General features: G+C 44.2%; 1 protein-coding gene across 3 annotated transcripts in view; it reads right to left on the bottom strand.

Annotated features, from left to right (window-relative positions):
• NSF (N-ethylmaleimide sensitive factor, vesicle fusing ATPase) overlaps positions 1 to 20,552 on the bottom strand; it is an 82,128-nt gene extending 61,576 nt beyond the window's left edge. For 2 of the 3 annotated variants that reach the window (XM_074891710.1, XM_074891711.1), the window contains exons 1-3: positions 18,771 to 18,803; positions 6,471 to 6,556; positions 451 to 550 (exon numbers count right to left, since the gene is read on the bottom strand). In XM_074891710.1, the coding sequence (XP_074747811.1) occupies positions 451 to 550; positions 6,471 to 6,556; positions 18,771 to 18,788 (204 nt within the window). In that variant the 5' untranslated portion in view covers positions 18,789 to 18,803. Of the gene's footprint in view, positions 1 to 450; positions 551 to 6,470; positions 6,557 to 18,770; positions 18,804 to 20,444 lie in introns of those variants that run through there. The other variant, XM_074891712.1, reaches the window with a different exon arrangement.
• Positions 20,553 to 20,768: the final 216 nt, after the last annotated feature.

Consider the following 20,768-nt stretch of genomic DNA (forward strand, 5'->3'; position numbering starts at 1 on the left):
TTTTATACATTTCATTTCACTTTTCATCTAAATACTAACAATGAATATAGTCAATAAAACTTCTGGCAGGTCACACAGAGCAACACAGCAAAGAAAACCCTTTAAAGTCAAGGGAAACTAGGGAACAATAAAAATTCACAAGGAATAGCAGACATTGCTTAAGTTTTTCTTTTTTAAATAGTTTGTTTCTGGTTGATTTTTAAAAGGTTAAATTTTAAAACCTTTTCTAGTATCCTTATCCCACCATGTGCTAAAAATAGATCCAAGTATATATAAGCAAGTTTGCTTCAGTTATCATAAAAGTCTCCTTGAACTTTTGCTGTCAGAAATCAAATTTGCAGCCTACATTTACACAGGTATCTCCCTTCAATTAGAAGTTATCTTCAATCCTGATCTCAAAAGAGATTTTGCTTATTCTATAGCAAAACAGTACGTCAAACCATATAGTACCTGGGGCAAGCTGAACGCGATGCTGCCAGGAACGACCGAGGAATGGGTTCTCAGGGTGAAAATGAACTTGTGGTTGGGAGAAGTCTTCACAACAACGTGACTAGAAGAGAAAACAGTATTTTACTTTGATTTATACCCGGGAGGATTTTGCGTTGCTCCCAGTGCTGTGAGAATTCACAAGAAACAAGCCAGGTTATATCTGGTCCTATTAAAGGAAAAAAACAAAAGCTTTAGATGCACGCCATGACACAGGCACACACAGTCCTTCACGTGAGTCCATCACCTCCAGCGAGATAACATGATCTCAAAGCCCAGCTGCAAGACACTGTACTAATAATTACTATTTACATTCCCCTACCAGTAGCCCTTTACTTCAGGAATTGCACCATACAAATGTGAGAACACCAAACTGTAACCAAAGGCCAAGGCTGCTGTATCTAACAATCAACACTGGTTTCACATCTCAAGCACCTAACCCCAAAGCATCAATATTTTACCCCAATACAAGCAGTATCCCCCAGCTGTGATTTCAACAAGAAACAGATACAAAGCCTATACAAGGATCTTAGTAAATTGTTTAAAAGCAGAAAAAAAAAAAATGGAAGGAATTTCTGTACAAGAAGTAAAATCCCGTAAGTGCTGAGGCTGTTCCTCCTGTTTGCTAGTGACCAACGGATCCTGAACTCAGACTGCATTTGAAGACCAGAAACACTGTTTATAAAAACAGAACCATACAGTCAGAAGCAGACACAGCAGCAGCAGTTGCATGTGCCTGTCTGTCACTCTCAGAAGCTAAGCTGTCAGGAACAAAGACACTCAAAAGCTGCTTATAGTTATCCTCAGACTATGCCTGATAGCTCTTATCACGTGATAGGCAGACTTCTTTTGGCATAAGCAAGCAAAACAAAAGGAAGATGGGATTTGTGTGCGCTGGTGGCAGGGGTGACGGTGGAATCAGGTTTCACCTCATCTTCTTCTCCACAGCTGCCTGTACTTCAACCACCCACAGGGTACCTGAGGCCACCAGCTCAGGTGGTGTTCCCCTCTCACCACCCTCTTATCCATGGTCAGAAACGAAGGGCTAGATGAACTATGCTAAGAGCCAAGGCCCACGCTCCTGGCCACCCTCCCTCCCTGGCACAGAATGTATTACATGCACATATGCTCCGTATATCTTCATTTGCATATGCACAGCAAATCCACCACCATCCAAAAGCAGATCTGCTGTACACGTATACATTGGCTACATCGTGTATGCATAACAGCTTCAGCCACATGGTAGGAAAGAACATATGGCCCTTTGAGACTAGAGGAAATGTGTGGCCTGCATAGCCAAAAAACACTAGACATCTCTAGCTTTAGCCCAAACAGACAGGGATGCTGGCAAAACCTTTCCAGGAACTGCTAGCACTTGATGGCATAGCAGGGTAAGAAAGCATTAGAAACATATCACACAGTGATACATCCCTCCTCTGTCAGATGGACCACTGATTTGACTCTTCACTGGCTCTGGCCCTAAATTACCCATTAGCTGTCTAAAACCCCAGCTGTAGGGACATGCACCCCTCCTCTTCCATCTCCTCCTGCCCCAAGTGTAAATCCAGAAATCTGTTACAGGTGGTACAGTTCCCTATAAATCTTACAGAGGGAGAACAAGACTGGTGGTTCATGGCCATCAGGGAAGGTTTCTGAGGACTGGGAGAAAGCAGATGTCACTGCTACCTTCAGGAAGGAGGGCCCAAGGAACTACAGGCTGGTCAGCCTCACCTTAGTCCCTAGGAAAGTGATGGAGCAACTAATCCTGGAAGCCAAACATACTGAAGGACAAGAAAGTGACTGGGAGCAGTCAGCATGGATTTACAAAGGAAAAAATCAGACCTGACCAATACAACAGCTTTCTACAAATAGCTCTGAGGATGAAGGGAGAGCTGTGGATATTGTTTATCTCAACATTAGCTATGCTTCCTACACTGCCTCGCACAACAATCCTTACAGACACACTGATGAAATACAGACCAGGTAAGTGGGCAGTGCAGTGGATAGGAAACTCTGAACTGCTGGGCTCAGAGGGTTGTGATCAGCAGCATGAAGCCCAGCCTCAGGAATTTTAGTGCTGTACCTACCCCAGGCATCCATCCGGGGCCAAAACTACTTAAACTCTTCATTAATGACCGGGATGATGGAACTGAGTGTAGCCTCAGCCAGTCTGCAGATGACTCACCAGCTGATTGTGCTGCCATTCAGAGGGACTTTGGCAGGGTGGAGATATGGGCTGACACAAATCCCATCAAGTTCAACAAAGGAAAATGAAAAGTCCTCCACCTGGGGAGGAATAATCCCATGCACCAGTACAGGCTGGGGGTCAAGTGGTTGGAAAGTGGCTTTGCAGAAAAGGACCTGGGATCCTGGTGGATCACGAGTCGAACATGAGGCAGCAACTTTCCCTTGCAGCAAAGCTGGGCAGCATCTCCGGCTGCGTTAGGAACAGTGTCGCCAGGAGATCAGGGGAGATGATCCTTCCCAGACCGAATGCTGCTCCAAGGGCTGTTTCGCTTTAAATTGAGTAGCAGATAAAATAGAGAAGCTGTTCAGGAAGCCAGGACTGAAATCAGGAGGTTTCCAGCACAGAGTGCATCAGCCTGAATAATTCAAATTAATATCAATACACAACCAACTGGAAAGCAAGGTATTACGTTGCAGAGCGTTAGACAAATATGCCTGTAGGCAAAATACAAGTTCCAGCTATGCTACTGCAATACCTCACCAAGAAATACACTTGATGACAAATAACACCCTACTAGAAGCAGCTTATCAGACAGTAAAAGACCCAAGATTAAAACTTCTTAAGACTGAGATGGATCCTGAGCAGTGGACTAAGTTTGGCTCGAAACACAAGTGACTTTAACGTGCATAGATTCAGCATCTCTGCAGGAAGAAACAAACTTCACCACTGTTGGGTTTCACTTCAAAAAAGCAAAATGCAAGAAAATGAGAATACCTGGTAAAAACACTGCAGGGTAGGGGTTGGAGGTTATCCACAAAGATTTGATACAAATTAGAATTACTATATTGAAGCATACCATTCACCAAAAACATTTCCAGTAAACCAGAAAGACAGCAGAGCCTGACAGCAGGAAAATAGATGCCAGGAAGAAAAAAAATGAAATAATAGAAAAAAATAAAAACCTTACGAAAGAAACCTCTAGCCAAGTGAGAAGATTAGGAAAGGTCAAATCCTGACAGGTTCTTTGAGAAAAATCTGCAAAAGGCACAGGAACAACTATGTTTCTTCTCAAAGAAGCATGCAGTTTCCAACGGGCTGTAAGCAACCCAAGTATTAAGAATATTCAAAATAAGACAATAGCAGGAAAAATTAAATGTATTTTCCTACATTGATGCTCACCAGGAAGGAGCTTGGAGAGCTCATGGAGACACATGGGGGAAATCTCAACCTCATTAACAGCTTCTTCTGCTTATCAACGAACAAAAGAACAATGAGTCACCAGGGCAAGATATCTCCCAAGAGCTGTAACAGATGAAACTGCTGCTCTAATAATTCGTGTGTAAAGTCTTGCCTGGAACCATCAGAACCAAAACATGGCTGTGAGGCCAGTTCTTAAGGGGGACTCCAGACGGGGCCCAGGAAACTCTCTGTTGTAAGTTTGCTGGCCAGGCTGAGCAAACCAACAGAAACTATAATAGATAATATTAACCTGTGAGTCCATTAGTTTTTATGAGAGTGAAGGAAGAGCATAGCATTTGTAAGGGAGAGGATACAAAGGTCCCAGTAAGCATTTGAACAATATGGGCAGATATTCCTCTGGTGCATGTTTGGAAACCCACATAAATTATCCAGCCAAGCTTCTCAAGGGCTCTTCAGATAATAAACTGGCATGACACAAGAGGGATGGTCTTCCCGTGTAGACAGCAGCAATAAAAGGTAAGAATAATTAGTCCGTTCTCAACATTAAAAAAAATTGCCACTGAGACAACCTGCCCTGGCTTCCTCCCAGACTGCTGTCCCCTTCACTGCCTGGGCGTTTTCAGCCCTTGTTTCTCTCTCCAAAATACATTGGGAGTCCTCAAGGTAGAAGTACATCACAGGAACTGAAGACGTGCAACTTAGCAAACCAACATGGTACTATAATAATGCACTGCATCCCATGAACTCATGCGTCACAAAATGGTGACTCATACTTGTCCAACTTACAGGATGCGGAAAACGAAGCACGAAAAGATCTACAGTAGCATCCTGGGGATAAACCACCTCAGAAATCCAAGGTCAAACTCCCAGCTCTACACTGTGACCACCAAATGGAAGTGTTAAAGCAAAGTCCTTTGTGTAATTTATCAAAAAATACTCTGTGCAGCCAGTCATAGTTAGGATGATACAGACCAAATCTGCTGACTGCCTGCAACTTACTGCAGCAGATCATAAGGATGGTCTTGCTCAGTATATCTGCAATGCAGCAGAATGACTACATCCTTCAGTAGTAGCTGAATATTGTGATGTTTCTCTGTACTCCAGTCTTACACTTTTCAAAGCGATTTATAGCATCTGCTCACAACCAAACATATGCTGCTTTCTTTATGAGCCCCGATTTATAGAAATAAGCAGCTTTCTCGGGGAGAATCAGTACAGCCAGAATCGTGGCCAGCCTGCTTATCAGCAAGTCTCGGGATACTGGATCCTGCATGCTTCCACAAATGCGATGAAAGAGGGTTCTCAGAGTCAAAGGAAAGCAGCTGGCTGCTGTGGGTCTGGAAGTCGGGTCCCTCCAGGACATTCATATTTGAGGAAATTAACATTTTTATAATGCATGAGGTACAATGCTCAGTGCAGGTATTTTTGTAAGTCAATTACTTTAAAAAAAAAAAATCTACCTGAGGAAATTTGAAGAGACTAGGACACTACCCTGTCCAAACAGATACTTTTGCCTGTTTCTGACTCTAAAAGTTGGGCTGGTTTGGGCTTTTTTTGTACTGGCATTTTATACTAAAGTTGAGCTTGTGAAATCAGAGTTCAGTTAATCACTAAAGGGCCAGGACAGCTCTCCAGGGTAGCAGCGCAGCAGACTGACAGCACAAAAAGAGGCAAGTCTTGAAACACATCACTCCCTTGTTCCCCGCAGTTCAGAGCCACTTCACTCCCCATCCTTAGCAGAATTTATCAAGGCCAGGTATTTTATGCTAGGGCCCTAAGTGTACCATTCAGTACCTTTTTTAACATTTTTTCCCATTTTTTTCAAACCCAAGATCTTTCGCCTTCTGCTGCATGTAATACTCTCTGCTGAAATTATTTACTTCTGTCTGCAATCTACATATTGAAATCTTTAAGACAGACACCATACAGCTGCAGCAAAGCAAGGAAATGAATCGTTTGAATTGGATTCTTTTAATATACAGCCTTTCTGTGTGGGCTGAGCTGAAAAAGTAATGTGTTTTCTACCTTTCTCACAAAAGTATAACCCACATTCAGCTTCTATCAGTCACCCCCGAAGGGTAATTAAAGAATACAAATTGTTGTGCCCACACTCTGGTCGCCTTCCCCTTTTGTTCTTGCGCATGAAAAGCCCTGGAAGAAGAGGGAGTTTCTAACAACTCTGCTCAGCACTCCCATATGATGTGAAAGTGAGAAAACAGTAACACAATTAAATGCTAAAAATCTACTTGAGATAGTTTAAATATTGTAACAATGTAACAGGAACAATAGCAAAAACAAAACAACAAAAAAGGTCAAAAAAGGCCTGAAGTCCTTCATTAAAATAGTGATTATAATTAGTTAGGCAGATCACATTCCCAAGGAAGAAATGCTTAAGAGAAAAATTTACCACTTTTTTAGTAACTCCAGTTCTGAGGATGCAACACTTCTAAAGTTTTAGTGTCTAAAGACACAGAAGTTTTGTTAATTAACCTCTGTATTCACCTTCCCAAATCTGAAATTTCATTCCACCTCCGTCCAAAATTTGAAAACAATTTGGTTTTGGTTAAAAGTTGAAAGAGCAACAGTGCACACTTACTGCCCAGACTGGAAGTCCTTCTCATTCACCACAGCACAGTTGGTTAATGACAGTTCATCGGTGGGACATCTTGCTGCTTGCATAGACTGTGAGAAAGAGAGAGGAAAAAAAGGTCAAATAAAATCCTATTTTTCCTTTACTAAGCCAAGCCTCAAAACTTCTGTAAATCCATAAAACACAAAGCAGGTCTCATGAGTACTGACATACTCTGAGAGCATAGTCCACTGGCTCTGACACGCTCCTCCTCCTCCTCAAGGTTTCTCCAAACACTTCTATGGGTCACAGATACTTGTGCTCAAAAGCTCCACATTTTGTTAGTATACCTTATGTTTTCTACCATACCTACAAAAACCACTTTAAAATTACCTAGGAAAAAGCCTGCAAGGCAAATGCTGTTAATTTGCTAGGGAACCCCAGTGTTCATGCAACTTCCCTGAACCTGCCACAAGCCAGCAGGTAGCAAAGCACTGACTGAAGGCATTTCTTGCCAGGTAACAAGACACTGGGATATTTTGTAAGCTGCTCAGGCAAAGCAGCCTAGAGACAGAGCAGTTCCCCTACAGCCCCAGCGAACCCTATCTCATAATCCTGTGCTGGGTTAGAGAGACTATGTGCGGAAAAGAGGGTGAAATAAAGATGTTACCTTTCATATTCCCTGACATTACTCAGAAAACCGAAATATGAGCACATCCATTCTGGAGATACATACTTCAAACAGTGCAGTACAAGGGCAGCACTGAAAGTCCACAGGAAGGTTTAATTCTCAGCCAGCTGCTATCCAACTCCACAGAATCTCTCTATAAAACTTCTCAAAAGAAACATCATATATTTGCAAATAATACTTCCTACTCTATAGGAAACACCACAGATCAGTAACAAACAGAAGAAAATTAAGTTAAATAATCAGTTCCAGCCTATCACTATTAAAAAAATTACTGCAACAAATTTTGTGGGGGTATCCTCCCCCCTCCTTTTTTTTTTTTTTATCCCCTAAAGTCAAAGGAGCAATCTTATTTCCAGAATATCTGTTCAATTTTTTTCCCCTCCACTATTACTCAAGAATCACCAGCTAACATAACTAAATAACACCAACTCTTGGCCCAGGCTGCCCCATCCCATTACAAGGCAGCACATACCCATAGGGGGAGTGCAGCAGAGGAGTACCAAAGAGAAACCTCAGCCCTTTCCTACATCCCTAACCCCATTTGCTTCTGCAGAATTATTCCACAAAACAACGGTTGAAAGATGAAAATAGGGTTCAAAATGCCTCTAGAAGTGGAGAAAAGGATGGAAAAGGCAAGATGTCTCTATCATTAGCTATAGTCTGAAAAAACTGAATTTGGAGAAAAGCTAAACTTGGCCCCCCAGGATGTTAATTTTAGAATCAAAGCACAACTGTTTTCTTTGTCAGACACAAATTTGCAGCCAGTGCAATAGAAACTATTTGTCAGTGTCAACCTACTGCTAAAAGCAATTCAGAATGGATTTTCTCTTAAGACACTCTTAAACCCCAGCAACAAGACAAGGAAGCACACCGATCCTAACGCACACATCTAGATAATTTCCCAAGAGTTAACATCCTGCTCAACCTTTCTCTTCCCCTACCCCTCTGGGCCATTTGAGGAAAGAATCAGAGAAAATTCATCTCCGTGTGGACTGAAGCAAGCCTGCCCTATAGCTCAAATCAATTTTTTATGTCGTAATGTAATTCTTCTAGAGTACTTGCTATTTAGAAAAGGACTAATTCATTATTTTTACTGAATAATGCTCAATTGCCCTCGACATACGTGACAACAGAATTCTATTTTCAGCATTGAAACAGATTTATCTACCTGAATCTGAAGTGTAATAAGAGACTCAGTTAAATATTCTTGTAATAAAAAATAAATGACCATCACTGAACTTCTGAAACACACCGCCTGCCTGTTAATGCCACCATCTTTAAGCACTCCACACAAAAAAGCATTCACCATTTTATCATTTCTCCTTCCAGTTGCGATGGGACTATTTTGCGAAGGGCATGCCCTGATAAAACGCATTAGGTAGGATATTTCTGGAGAAAACTGAACACAGAGCTCCTGGATTAAACCTTTTTACAGCACTAGCTCTCAACTGCATTTTTAATCCTTACTGACAAACTGCTTCCTACATGTTAACAGCAAGCGCCTGGCAAAGTTGCCGTTCTTCTGTGTTATTCCTGGCTGTGTTTGGGAACGTGCAAGCTTCACTTAAAGGAAATGCATAAATATACATGAATGCATTTCAAATCCAGCACCAAGTGCTCCTTTTGCAAGCTCCACAGTATACTCCTTGGGTATCTGAGCCGTGAAATAACGTAGCTGCTTCTGCAGCAGTATCAGCACCGACTGTGCTAGCCAGCCCATAGCCTGGCTCATTCTCCTTCTGGGGTGTTTGGCAGAAGCTCATTTCTCCCTTGGCAATGACCAACATTTCAGACCGCATCTATAATGCACGCTGTGCTCCCAGCTCTCCAGTATACGCCCTCCTCAAGCTCCAAGATTTTGAAGAATTTCAATACATTATCAATATACCAAAGTGTTTTTAACATAATACAGCTCACGCAAGAAAAGGGCATCACTCAATGAACACAGGTTTTCATGAGTGTACAAGGGACAATTTGAGGAAATCTGTTCATGTAAGAAATGATGATTAAACTGGAAAGCACCCAGAGAAGAAGGAGGAACACGCTGTTCCAGTGAATTGCAGGGGCTTCCTCCTACCTTCCCCCTCCTCACCCCAGGGCTCACATCCCCCGAAATGCTGCTCACAGGGCTCCTTATCCAGCTGTCAAGCAACTGAGCTGCGGCAGGAAGGATGCAGGCGTTGGCTGCTCCTCAGTTTTTCTGGCATAAATGCAGCAGTCCAGATCTGTAACATGAGCCACCGGAGCCTAGAGGGCTATCACATGCCAGTGGTAGTACTGTCAAGGAACACTTTAAGCTCTTGCATTTTGGGTTCCAGCTTCCCAGGACACCAGCACAAGGACTCCCGGAGCCCTGCACCCTCTCCCCTCTCTGCCATCCAGCACTTACCACCCGCACCTGCACACCACACGTCAGGGAACAAAGGAAGCAAAAGCCTCAAGAGTAGTTCAAAGCAATCTTCAAGTATATTTACACAAGCTAATTTCAAGCTAACTAGCAGGTTACTGCTAGCAACGAGGCAAGGCAACACAAAGCTCTAGCAAACCCCTAGAGCAGATCTTGCAGCTGACAGCGAATGCCATCTGCTGCAGCTACACCGCTGTCAATACCAGTTTGAAGGTGACCCACATACATCTTCACAGGTTGTAGTTACACCTGTGTCCACAGTATAGATATATTAGGCTTAAAGTAGCAAAAGAAGTCTTCCCTGCCTCCAGTTACCGTTTTGGTTTATGCAAGGAGGAGGCTCCAAGGACAGCAAAGTTCGAGGGAGGTGACTCCACATCCGAGACAGCACCCTCATTCTAAAGCACCCTCAGCTAGAGACACCCATCACCGGTCATGCAGCATCCGCTGTTAAACCCATGTCTACGCAGAGCTCTACTCCAGTACTCCTTCTGTTTACCAAGAGAAAAATGAGACCACATGATGCATTGATAAATCTCATCCTGAAAAACAAATGTGAAGGACCTCACCTTTGGATTTATGGCAAGGAAGTAATGTTGCCTCTATTCCTCCACTACTGAGCTGATGCTAACCATGAAAATCCAGTGCCAGGTAGACATATTCTACGTTTACACAGTAAAAGTTGCCCCAAAGAACAAACATCTTCAAAACAGAAACAATCACCATAACATCCGATCTTTCGGAGATTTTTTTTTTCAAAGTTGCATGGATTCCAGTCTTCCTCCACAAGAATATGAAACTGAGTTGTTCTTGCATTTTAGGAGAGCTCAGCCCAGAAAGCAATTCTAAGCACAGATAAAACACACCTTTTCTCCTTCTGAATTTCAAAACAAATATCCAGAGCAAAAGCAAAGCACTACTGATTTAAAATATGACTGAGGAAAAGAACGAATAATAAAATCTCTGGAATATTACACATAGTACACTATATTACATTGTTGCATGGGCGAGCACATAGGACAAAAATATGGTTAATATTTGTGAATTGTTAAGGCTGATGATAGAGGAAGCTAAAGAAAAACATGTTTCCCATTACACAGACCCCACAGGAGAGCAGTTGGTGGTACATAATAGAAGTGCACTACAACCTGTCAGTTGTTACTGAACAGAAGAGCTGAAACATTAAATGCTAAGGCAGAGATGCTCTTCATTTGAAACAGCTTAACTCATTTAATTTCCAATTCCTACCCAAGAGATTATGAAACAGCTTCTAAAGCCGAGGCAGGTTTTGTTCTGGGCACTGTTTCTACATGGTCTGTATAAGACAAATATTGTTAAAGTGTTATATGTTTAAAAATTTATTTGGGGTAAAACATATAGACATGGTTATACATGCATATATGTATATGCATATGTACATATATATCATTTCTGTCATGCAGACATTGACAGACAAGTGTTAGGAAGCATGGCAACTCTGGGTACTAGACATCTAAGTTTTCTCTGCAGAGCACACTGCCAGCTGCATAGAAATGGGGATCTCCCCTCCAAAAAGCATCTAAGCTCTACTATAGCAACTGAGCAGCACCACAGTATCTCTAAGCCCAGAGCTCCATCACCCAAAGAGGGCAACAAAGAACCTGCACAGGAGTTATTCTCGGGAAGAAAGTTTAGTCCATATTTACTAGTGACCAAGCAGGTGTGTGCCTGCGGGGTGGCTGTGTGCTAGCATGGCTGACTCAAAGGTGTTCAAAGTCATTCATCCACCACTACAAGTCTGCAAATAAAATTAAGTTTGCATAGTGAAAGAATTATGATATTAAAGGAGCTCTGAAGATAAACAGGGAACTGAGATGATACATAAACTCTACAGTACCCAGGACTACGCTCCTGATGGAAAGCAGACGTGCACAAAGCCTCACCTGATACAGCCTGTACCTAAAGATCCAGTGGGCCAAGCGACAACAGAATCTGAAATGATTGTTAAAACGTGAGGAGCCTGCTGCACACAGATGACAAACACCAGGACCAGCGTGCAGAAAGATGAGCTGCAGCAGAGCTGGGTCAGCAATAGCCTCGGAGAAGGAGACAAATCAAGCTCTCCCAGCACAGGAAAGCCTGAGGAGGATGATGACTACTTTCTCTCTACATACACCATAGAGCTGAATAATGGAGAAGAAAACCAACTCTACACTAAAGAAGAGACTGGTATAAAACAATAGCAACACTAGCAGCTACAAATGGGTTCCTAAACAGAAGAGCAAAGGGGCACTGTAATAGCCTACAGTGGGAAACAGTAAAGAAAAAAACAAAACTCCTTTAAAGAAGGCATTCACTAATATTTATGAAAGGAATGTTGACTTGATGCCTACATCAGAGATCAGACTCAGCAACAGGAGATGTCCTAAATGCTGCGTTTCTAAAATTCAAATAAGTTACTAGTTTGCAGAAGGTTTTTCTGGACATCTCAAAAAAAAACCCAAAAAACCCCAAACTTGAATAAAGCTTCCAGAGTTCAGCAGTTACAAGAAGAGACCAAACACCTACAAATAACTTTTTGGAACACTAGATTTAACAAGACAGGTTTCCCTTCCACACCTACAATCACTCAGAGCGTGCCCTGCTGTGCCCAGCAGGTTAAGCACTCTGTCCCCTGGGACAAGCAGCCCTGCCTGGCTGCTCAGGACCAGCCTTTCCATCTGCTCCTCTGACCTCTAGTTTACTTTGGTGGAAGCTTTTAATCCTCACTGGGAAGGAGCTCTCTCGATAACAAGCTCATAAATACCAATTTTCTTCTCCTATTAAAAGAGTAAAACATTAGGAAAGCTAAAATCTCAGAATATTCAGGTTTTTTGTCAAAGCCAGGGAATTTGAGCAAGCCAACACCCAGACAGCCTCAATACCGAGTCCAGACAAGAAGGAGGGTGAGATGCAACCCTCCTTCCCACGCCCCCCAAACGTGACACTCCCACGGGTATGAATCACCCCCTGCACTGGCTCAGGCCAAGGAGGCACCAAGGCGAATGTGGCTACGCCGCGTACAAGCCGGCTGCCGGCCGACACAGAAGCCAAACCAGCTTAAAATGAGAGAGGGAAGAGTTCACATCACCAGGGCTCGAAATGAAACAGGGAACATTTTCCCTGCATTGTTCCGTGCCTGCACCACCGGTAGCTTTCTCTTTCTCATCTGATACCAGAATTATCTACATAAGCCAAGGAGGTCAAGCCCAATCATCAGGGGGGATTAGCAATACAGACACCCACTAGTCTTCACTGGCAGTTCTTTATATACAACATACACTTAATACATTTTCCATTTTCTTTATCTAGTAGCAGATGTGTGCCTCCCTCATGGCCCAGGCAGTAATCTAGAAATTACTTCCGTCTTAGCACATGAAAGCCACTTTATTAGGCCAGAAGTGCCTAACTTAGCAATTAAAGGATACTGGTTTTGAGGGTGGTGACTGCTGCTTACCCCTTGCAAAGTTTACAGCCAAATGAATTCAGTTCTGTAATGGAGCTTTGTAACTCCAACACTATTTCACCCAGCGCTGTTAAGATGTACCTAGCTTTGGGAATTTGGCTGTACTGTTTCCATCACTTCGCAATGTTATCAGAAACACCATTTACAGTTCCAAAACTGAAGGGTTTGCCTGATCTAAAAGAGCAGAAGAAACAAATGCACTGAAGCAGAACTTCTACGAGCTACTAGTATCATATTGCATCTATAATCTAATTAAACAGGTTGCTCTGCCCAAAGATGTCATTCTCCACACCAGTTCTTTACAATATGATCAGTAAAGTGATTTCAGAAAATATATCTGTACCTGTGCTGCTGTACCATATAACTGGGAAGCTGCTCCTGACAGTTTAGCACAAGCATCAACTCCACCTTCCAATTAAGTAATAACGACCCAGAGTATGTGCACTTGTAATTAACACATCCATTTTTGGAGTGGATGTTGCTTCACATTTCTTTCAGGAGACAAGATGATCAACAGTTTAATTACAGGGAATTGCTACTTGTTGTGTTTCATCTAAACCTCTTTTAAAAATGCTTAAAGGAATGAAACATCACACAACCACGTCTAAGATGTCAGCACAGGATGCAAGTCACAAGATTTTGACGCACCAGCTGTGAGGACACCTAATGGATGCAAATTTCTTCCCATTTATTTAGAAAAGCTACGCAATGGCAACAGGGGTGAGGTTAAAAATAGCCCCTTAAACTTGGAATCTGCCTTGTGAAAGCCTGAGACACTGCTATCCCTGCGTATTTGCAACTCACCCCACCGCTGATGGGCTGCATCTAGCACTAAACCTCGCCAGGACACTGACTAATGTGCAAAACACTACCCAGTTACAAGCAGTTTGTGTTTAAGATGCAATACCTTGCAAGTATTTCTGTATTTTCTACAGGAAAAGCATGTAACTTGACACAACTCTAGGGCATAAATTACTCCAGGTTATTTGATAGAAGGTCATTCCTTTATTGCATCCCAGAAGACTAGAGAAACATGTTAAATCTTTTTATGCTGCGAACATTTGACCTTCCTGAACTGAGTATCTGACAGACATACACAGGAAAGAGCACACCAGTGCAGCAGCAGGGCAAGAGGTGGGCTGAAGAACTATATATTCAGCCTTGATTTAACAAGAAGTAGTATTATCCGTTGGCTCAAAGGCAGAGTAAAAGGATACTGTGTTGAAAGCTTTTCTATTAACTGTAGCGACTGCGTTCCTTGCTTCAATTTTTCTGTTCACAGATCTCCTCCAACACAACTCTGCAATTCCTGGAGGCCAAAATCTTCTGAAGATGGCCAATACGGGAATTTAGCCACAAAACTCTGGTCTCCTGCCAGAGAACTTCTCTGATGTGAGACAGCATCCTGACAGGTACGCGAATGACTGCATCATGTAGAGACCACACTCTGAACCTCGTCCTTCCAAAAAATACCGCAGTTACTAAGATCATGGCTATCTGGCACACTGCTCAGGGGTCAGCTAGCCCTCACTGCACCAGGTCTTCCTAAAGCTTGTCCTCTCTCACACTTCTGAGTGTACTTGGACAGTATCCACCAACCCCTGGATCAAAAAAAGATCAAAACATAACATAAAGACCTTTATTTTAGTTTTCAGGAGGTTTTGTACATGTTCATGTAAAGAAAGGAATCAATGATAAATTTATTCCACTGAAAACCATGTCCTGCCTGATGGGTAATTTAGCAAAACATAAGTACCACTATTTTCAAAAGACTGGTTTTCTGTGGACTTAAGCAGATAGGATTTTACGACAGAACTTCCCCCAAATTCATAGCTAGGACATCTCCTAAACCACAGGGTCTTCTCCTGAATGGCCTCTGTGCTCTAAGGTACAGGACACAGAACAGAGGATAGGAAGAGAGAAGATCTTGCTGTGCTATGGCAAAAAAAAAAAAAGTAATATTTAAGAAATTTATACTTTAAATTATCTTCAAAAGGATTTTTTGATTTTTACATTCTTCCTACTAAGAAAAATTCTTAACAAAATTTAGTCATTCCGGCCTGTCCGCAGTAAGACAGGAGGTGTGACATACCAGCATCCCCAAACTGGAGATGGAGAGGCAGCACTGACATCTCCCCATCACACTGTCTCTTTAGGTACAAGCTTCGGACACCCTGCTTCTGCAACACTAAGCCACGCAACAAATGAAAGTTAATCAAAGATTACAAGGGTTAGATATCCCATGCCCACAAACATTCACATGGTCATGTGGCTGCCAGAATTTTATTCTAAATTATTTAGCATGGGTTTTTGTAATGCAGAAGTCCTGTCAGAAGGATACAAGTCTATTGGCGATGATTTCACAAGACAAGTACACAGTTGCAGAAGTGATCTCAGAAACAGAGATTCAGATTTATAGTTTTCTCCCATTTCCCCAAAACATTGCTAAAAACCTATTTCTTCATATTACATATTAGGAAACACTACAAAAAGATAAGTGATGTGTCCTGGTTTCGGTGAGAATAGAGTTAATTTTCTTCCTAGTAGCTGGTACAGTGCTGTGTTTTGGATTTAGTCTGAGAATAAAACACTGATGTTTTAACTGTTGCTAAGCAGGGCTTATCCTAAATCAAGGACTTTTCGGTTTCCCGTGCTCTGCCAGTGAGCAGGTGCACAAGAAGCTGGGAGGGAGCATGGCCAGGAGAGCTGACCTGAACTAGCCAAGGGCTATTCCATACCATAGGGCGTCATGCCCAGTATAGAAACTGGGGGGAGTTGGCCAGGAGAGGCTGATCCCTGCTCAGGCATCAGTCAGCAGGTGGGGAGCAACTGCACTGTGTGTCACTTGTCTTTTCTCAGGTTTTATTTCTCTCTCCGTTACATTCCTTTTCATTATTATTATTATTATATTTTATTATTGTTATTATTATATTTTAATTTATTTTAGTTAATAAATGTTCTTATCTCAACCTGTGAGTTTACTTTTTTTCGATTCTCCTCCACGTCCCACTGGGAGTGGGGAGGAGCGAGCAAGCGGCTGCGTGGTGCTTCGCTGCCAGCTGGGGTTAAACCACGACATGCTGATAGAAGGATCAGTACCACACTGCAAGAAAGAACTAAGCTGATTCACAAATGTTCCTTTAATTGCCTGATGACACCTGCATCCAGGAAGGCTGATTCCACATGTTAGCAGAAATCAGACTTTACAGCTTTAACCTGTAAACATAAAATCTAACCCTCATCATTTCAAAGTTTCTACTAAACTATCCAACCTAAAACTGCCCTGGGATTGACTGCAAGGAGCATGAAAGAGCACACGTTAGTCCAGGAGTGTCTTCAGCACCGCGGAACACGGAGGGATACAGTCTGTCCTTCACCACCCTTCCCACTACTGCTACGCTCTCACCATTTGACACTTGATTTCAACAGATGTCAGCAATACACGTTCTGCTCAAGTCACAGGCTCTTCTAGAGGAGTTACAGAACAGTTCCACAAGGCAAACCAACATCTACTAGTACCTGAATGGAACCAAAACCGTTTCTGATACATAGTGAATCTCTTCTGAGAAGCAAACAGGCGAGTGTCTCCTGTCACTAGGTCAATGGCAATACCACTCCAAATGAGTCCCAAAAAGCAAATAAACAAAAATTAAGGCGTTATACCATATCGAACAGACATTACTCCTAATCATCATGAACTGTTAAACAAGTTGCAGCTGTTACAAAACTTTAATATTCCTTAAAGAAAATCACACCAGTCTCTTCAATAGGGGATCATCACCAACATCCACACTACCAAATCAACATTCAGCACGCATGATTTCCTCTTTGAAGAAGGCCAGACCTCCTGCCAGCTTGCAAGAGCAAAGCTGCAGCCAGACAGACCTGCTTCATTTCCTACATCACTTCTCTATGTAGCTCTCCAATCTGGTACAGTACAAGCAGAAACACAGCTTGTTCTGGATCAACAGCTCAACACAGGAACAAGGCAGAGAAATCACCTGGACTTTCTACATTCCCTTGAGACCTAATTCCTAATGAGGTTCAAATCAATTTGCTACAGACAGCACCAGTTAACTTCTAGAGGTCCAGTCTTGGTACAAGGGATCTGTAACCAACTATGGGCAGAGCCAGGCAGCTTTACACCATTCCCTCTTCCGTGGCAGATGCTGGCTGACATCTTGGCAAGACTCAGTGTTCTGCTTGTGTGCCTAATGATTACCATGCCGAGAGAGATACAGAATAAATTACAAGAGAAACAGCCATTATTTCTAATCATCATAAACTATTTTTCCTGTAAACTTCAATCACTGTTAATCACTGTCTCTTCGTTGAGATTGAGGAAACCCAGTGCAATTAAGGGAGTAGAGCAACACCTGAAACAGCACTAGACAATTGATAAGATTTGGCTTATAATTTGCCTAAATTATTTAAAACGTTACTAGAAGCTTAAAGATTTTGTCTCTCTTCTACATCAGGAAAGCCATTCACTTCCCTCTGTAAAAGTATACATACACAAATCAAATCACATGAGTCTAATAAAAGACACTAAGCTCTAAATTGCATTGCAGGACATTTTTTCAGGCCAGGAGTAATCACTGAAGCTTTCTCTACCCATTCTCCAGGTTTAAGCACCTTTTAAAAATGCTGACAGCAGAATAACATCAGTGTTCCAGTACAAGACTCACCTGTTGCACCTAGAGATATCACACACCTCCATCCTCCTACCTACTGTTCCTTATTTATAGAGACAAGGATCACAATAGCTCCACTGTCACATCCGAAGCGTATGCTGTTGCTTGCTCACTCTGACCTCCTCATCCCCTTCAGAGCTGCTGCTATCCCACATGCAAGCTGGAGGGAGCAGGCAACTCGTTTGTTAACTAACACTAACAGCATTCAACACACTGCAAGATTGGATCGAGCTCAAAAACCGGTATAAAACACTTTGCTTAAGAACTCTCTTTGCAGCATTCAATAATCTGATAATTTAGCGATAATTATATTTGTAGATAAATAATGAAAACACTGAATAGTAAGAAGCTTCCTGGTAACTCAAGGAAAGCATCACCCACTCGAATTGCCAGATTACAAGGCAATTAAACTCCAATCTTTCTCTTAAATATGCATAAATCCCTCCTTTCCTCCACCAGGCTTCCAAGTTGGCCAATTAAAGGCACATTTTTTCAGGTGTTTAGTAGCATAAAAGCTCAGAGCAGCTGGAAAAAGCTGGGGCTGATCCCTCTCCCTCCTCCCCACATCCCCAGTCACCACCTCCAGCACTCAGATGGTTCACTAAGCCTTCGCAGCACACGAGGGCAACTGAAAACTAACTCCTCAAACTACATGGGTAGTTTTCTCTGTCAACTTAGCATGCTGGAAAGGCTCAGGGGAGCAAGTGAGTAGGGGACAAGACAAGACCGCTGCAGAGAGATTGGTTTTGGCTACAAGGAGTCTCAAAACAACGCTCATTATGGCCAAAATGATCTTACCACTGATGAAAGCACTGGGCTCCCACTTCTGGCAACAGAAAGCTGAAAAAAAGCTAGTCAAAACACACAGACTTCTCCTGGGTTAACTGCAAAGGGTGATATGAAGAAAAAAGGTGTAAGGAAGAAAGTGAGACCACATATCTGGAGCAGGGACAGAAGAAAAGCTCTTAAGAAGAGAGAAACTGCAAAATGTGATTTTTTTCTCAATTAATCAGCAGCATTTTAGGGCTGGCACTCGAGTAGATCTGCTCACCTGTGACGCACAGCTCATCACTGGGCCAAATTTCTCACCATTGCTCTAACCTCCACTGCTCTGCATCACACCACTGCACCATCTGTCGTCGTATCCACCAGACAAACAGTAATAAAAAAACCTATGAGAAAACCTATTCCCCAAAAATCTCTGAATTGTTTGGCCAAGACAGAAGATTTCAGCCTGAAGGAGAAATTAATGAAAAATGTGACTTTCACAAGCTGACATCCAGCAAAGCATGACTGAGCTTATAGCAAAGAGAAGAGCAATCTTAACTGCATCTTGCAGCACTTGGAGATGGACATCTGAAAACAGAGGGGAAATACAAGGCACTACAAAAAGTGATTTGACATACAAGACTGTTCCTTCACATTTTAAGGCCTTTTTGACCACTTGCTGATGTTATCTAAGATTCACCGATACGGGATTTTTAAAATAAATATAGGATAAAACCACTGCACAACCCTTAAGGTGTGCTTTAAAAGAATTTGGACCCACATCACAGCATGGAGCTTGGCTGGTGCCCCCAGGGCAGTGGAGTCTCTAGGGCCTCAAAGAGCCCTACAAACCTGCCCCATATCCCACAGCACCAAAGGGTCACCAAGGCCTCACAGCACCCTTAGGGGACTCTAAAATCCTGCCACACACCCCATGGGGACAGGGGTCTCATGGTGGCCCCTCAGGGAATCCCACAATCCTGCCCCACATCCCAGTGTATCAAGGAGTCACCCCACTCTCACAGCATCCCTAGAGGCCCCTGCCCCACATCCCACAGGGAGAGGGGTCACCACAGCCTCACAGCACCCCTAGGGCACCCTAAAATCCTGCCCTGCTCCCTACACAGCCTGAGGGTTGCTGCAGCTTCACAGCACCCTCAGGGAACCCTAAATCCTGCCAACAGCACCGGCAGCTCACTAGGGCTTCACCACACTCTTAGGTGACCCCATAATCCTGCCCCAGACCCCATCAGGAGAGGGGTCACCCCAGCCTCATGGTGCTCCTGCAGGGGCCCTAGAAGCTCACCCCACAGCACCAAGGGATCACCACAGCCTCACAGCACCCCTAGGACACCCTAAAATCCTGCCCTGCATCCCACAGGACCACTGCAACCTCACAGCACCCTTAGGGAACCCTAATCCTGCCTCACATCCACTGGTACAATGGTCACCCTGACCTCACAGTGCTCCCGAGGGAACTCCACAGTCCTGCCCCGCACCCCACATCACCAGGAGGCCACCCTGGCCTCACAGCAGCACTGGGGGACCCTAAAATCCTGCCCCACAGGGTTAGGGGTCACCCTGGCCCCACAGCGCTCCCGAGGAAACCCTACCGTCCTGTCCCACACGCCACATCACCAAGGGGCCACCTGAGCCTCACAGCACCCCCGGGGGCCCCCACAGTCCTGCCCCACAGGGAGAGAGGCCACCCCGACCTCACAACACCCTCAGGGCCCCCTACACCACGGGGAGGGGGGGGGGGGGGGGGCACCACAAGCTCAGAGCACCCTCAGGGGACCCCACACCCCCCTCAGGGCTGAACGAGCACCCCGGCGGCGGGGCTGCGAGAAGCCACCGAACCAGCCCAGCGCCCAGAGAGGAGCAGGAGCAGGTGGAAATAGCGGCGGGGCCGGGTAGGGCGGGAAGACTCCGTCCCCGTTCCCCCCCCTCCACTTACCCGCCCCGCCATCTTGCCGCTGCGCCCGGCCCGCAGCGCCGCCCGACAGCCGCGCCGCAGCGACGGTCCCGCCCCGCAGCCACCAGGGGGCGGCGCAGCGCAGGCGCCGCGGCGGGGCTGGGCGGGTCCCTGAGGGCCGCGGGGCGGTCACGGCCCCCTGCACGGACGGCAGCCTCGGATTGGCCGTACCACCCGCCGCGCTCAGGCACTGACGGCCGCCTCTCGGTAGCGCCCGCCCCCCATTGGCCTAACGGCAGGGGAGGGGCGGGCGTTCTGCTGTACGTCACTGGGAGCGCTGCTGGGATTGGCCTGTTGGGGCGGGGC

This window comes from Strix uralensis, chromosome 22 (assembly GCF_047716275.1).
Source record: "Strix uralensis isolate ZFMK-TIS-50842 chromosome 22, bStrUra1, whole genome shotgun sequence".
Classification (NCBI taxonomy): domain Eukaryota; kingdom Metazoa; phylum Chordata; class Aves; order Strigiformes; family Strigidae; genus Strix; species Strix uralensis.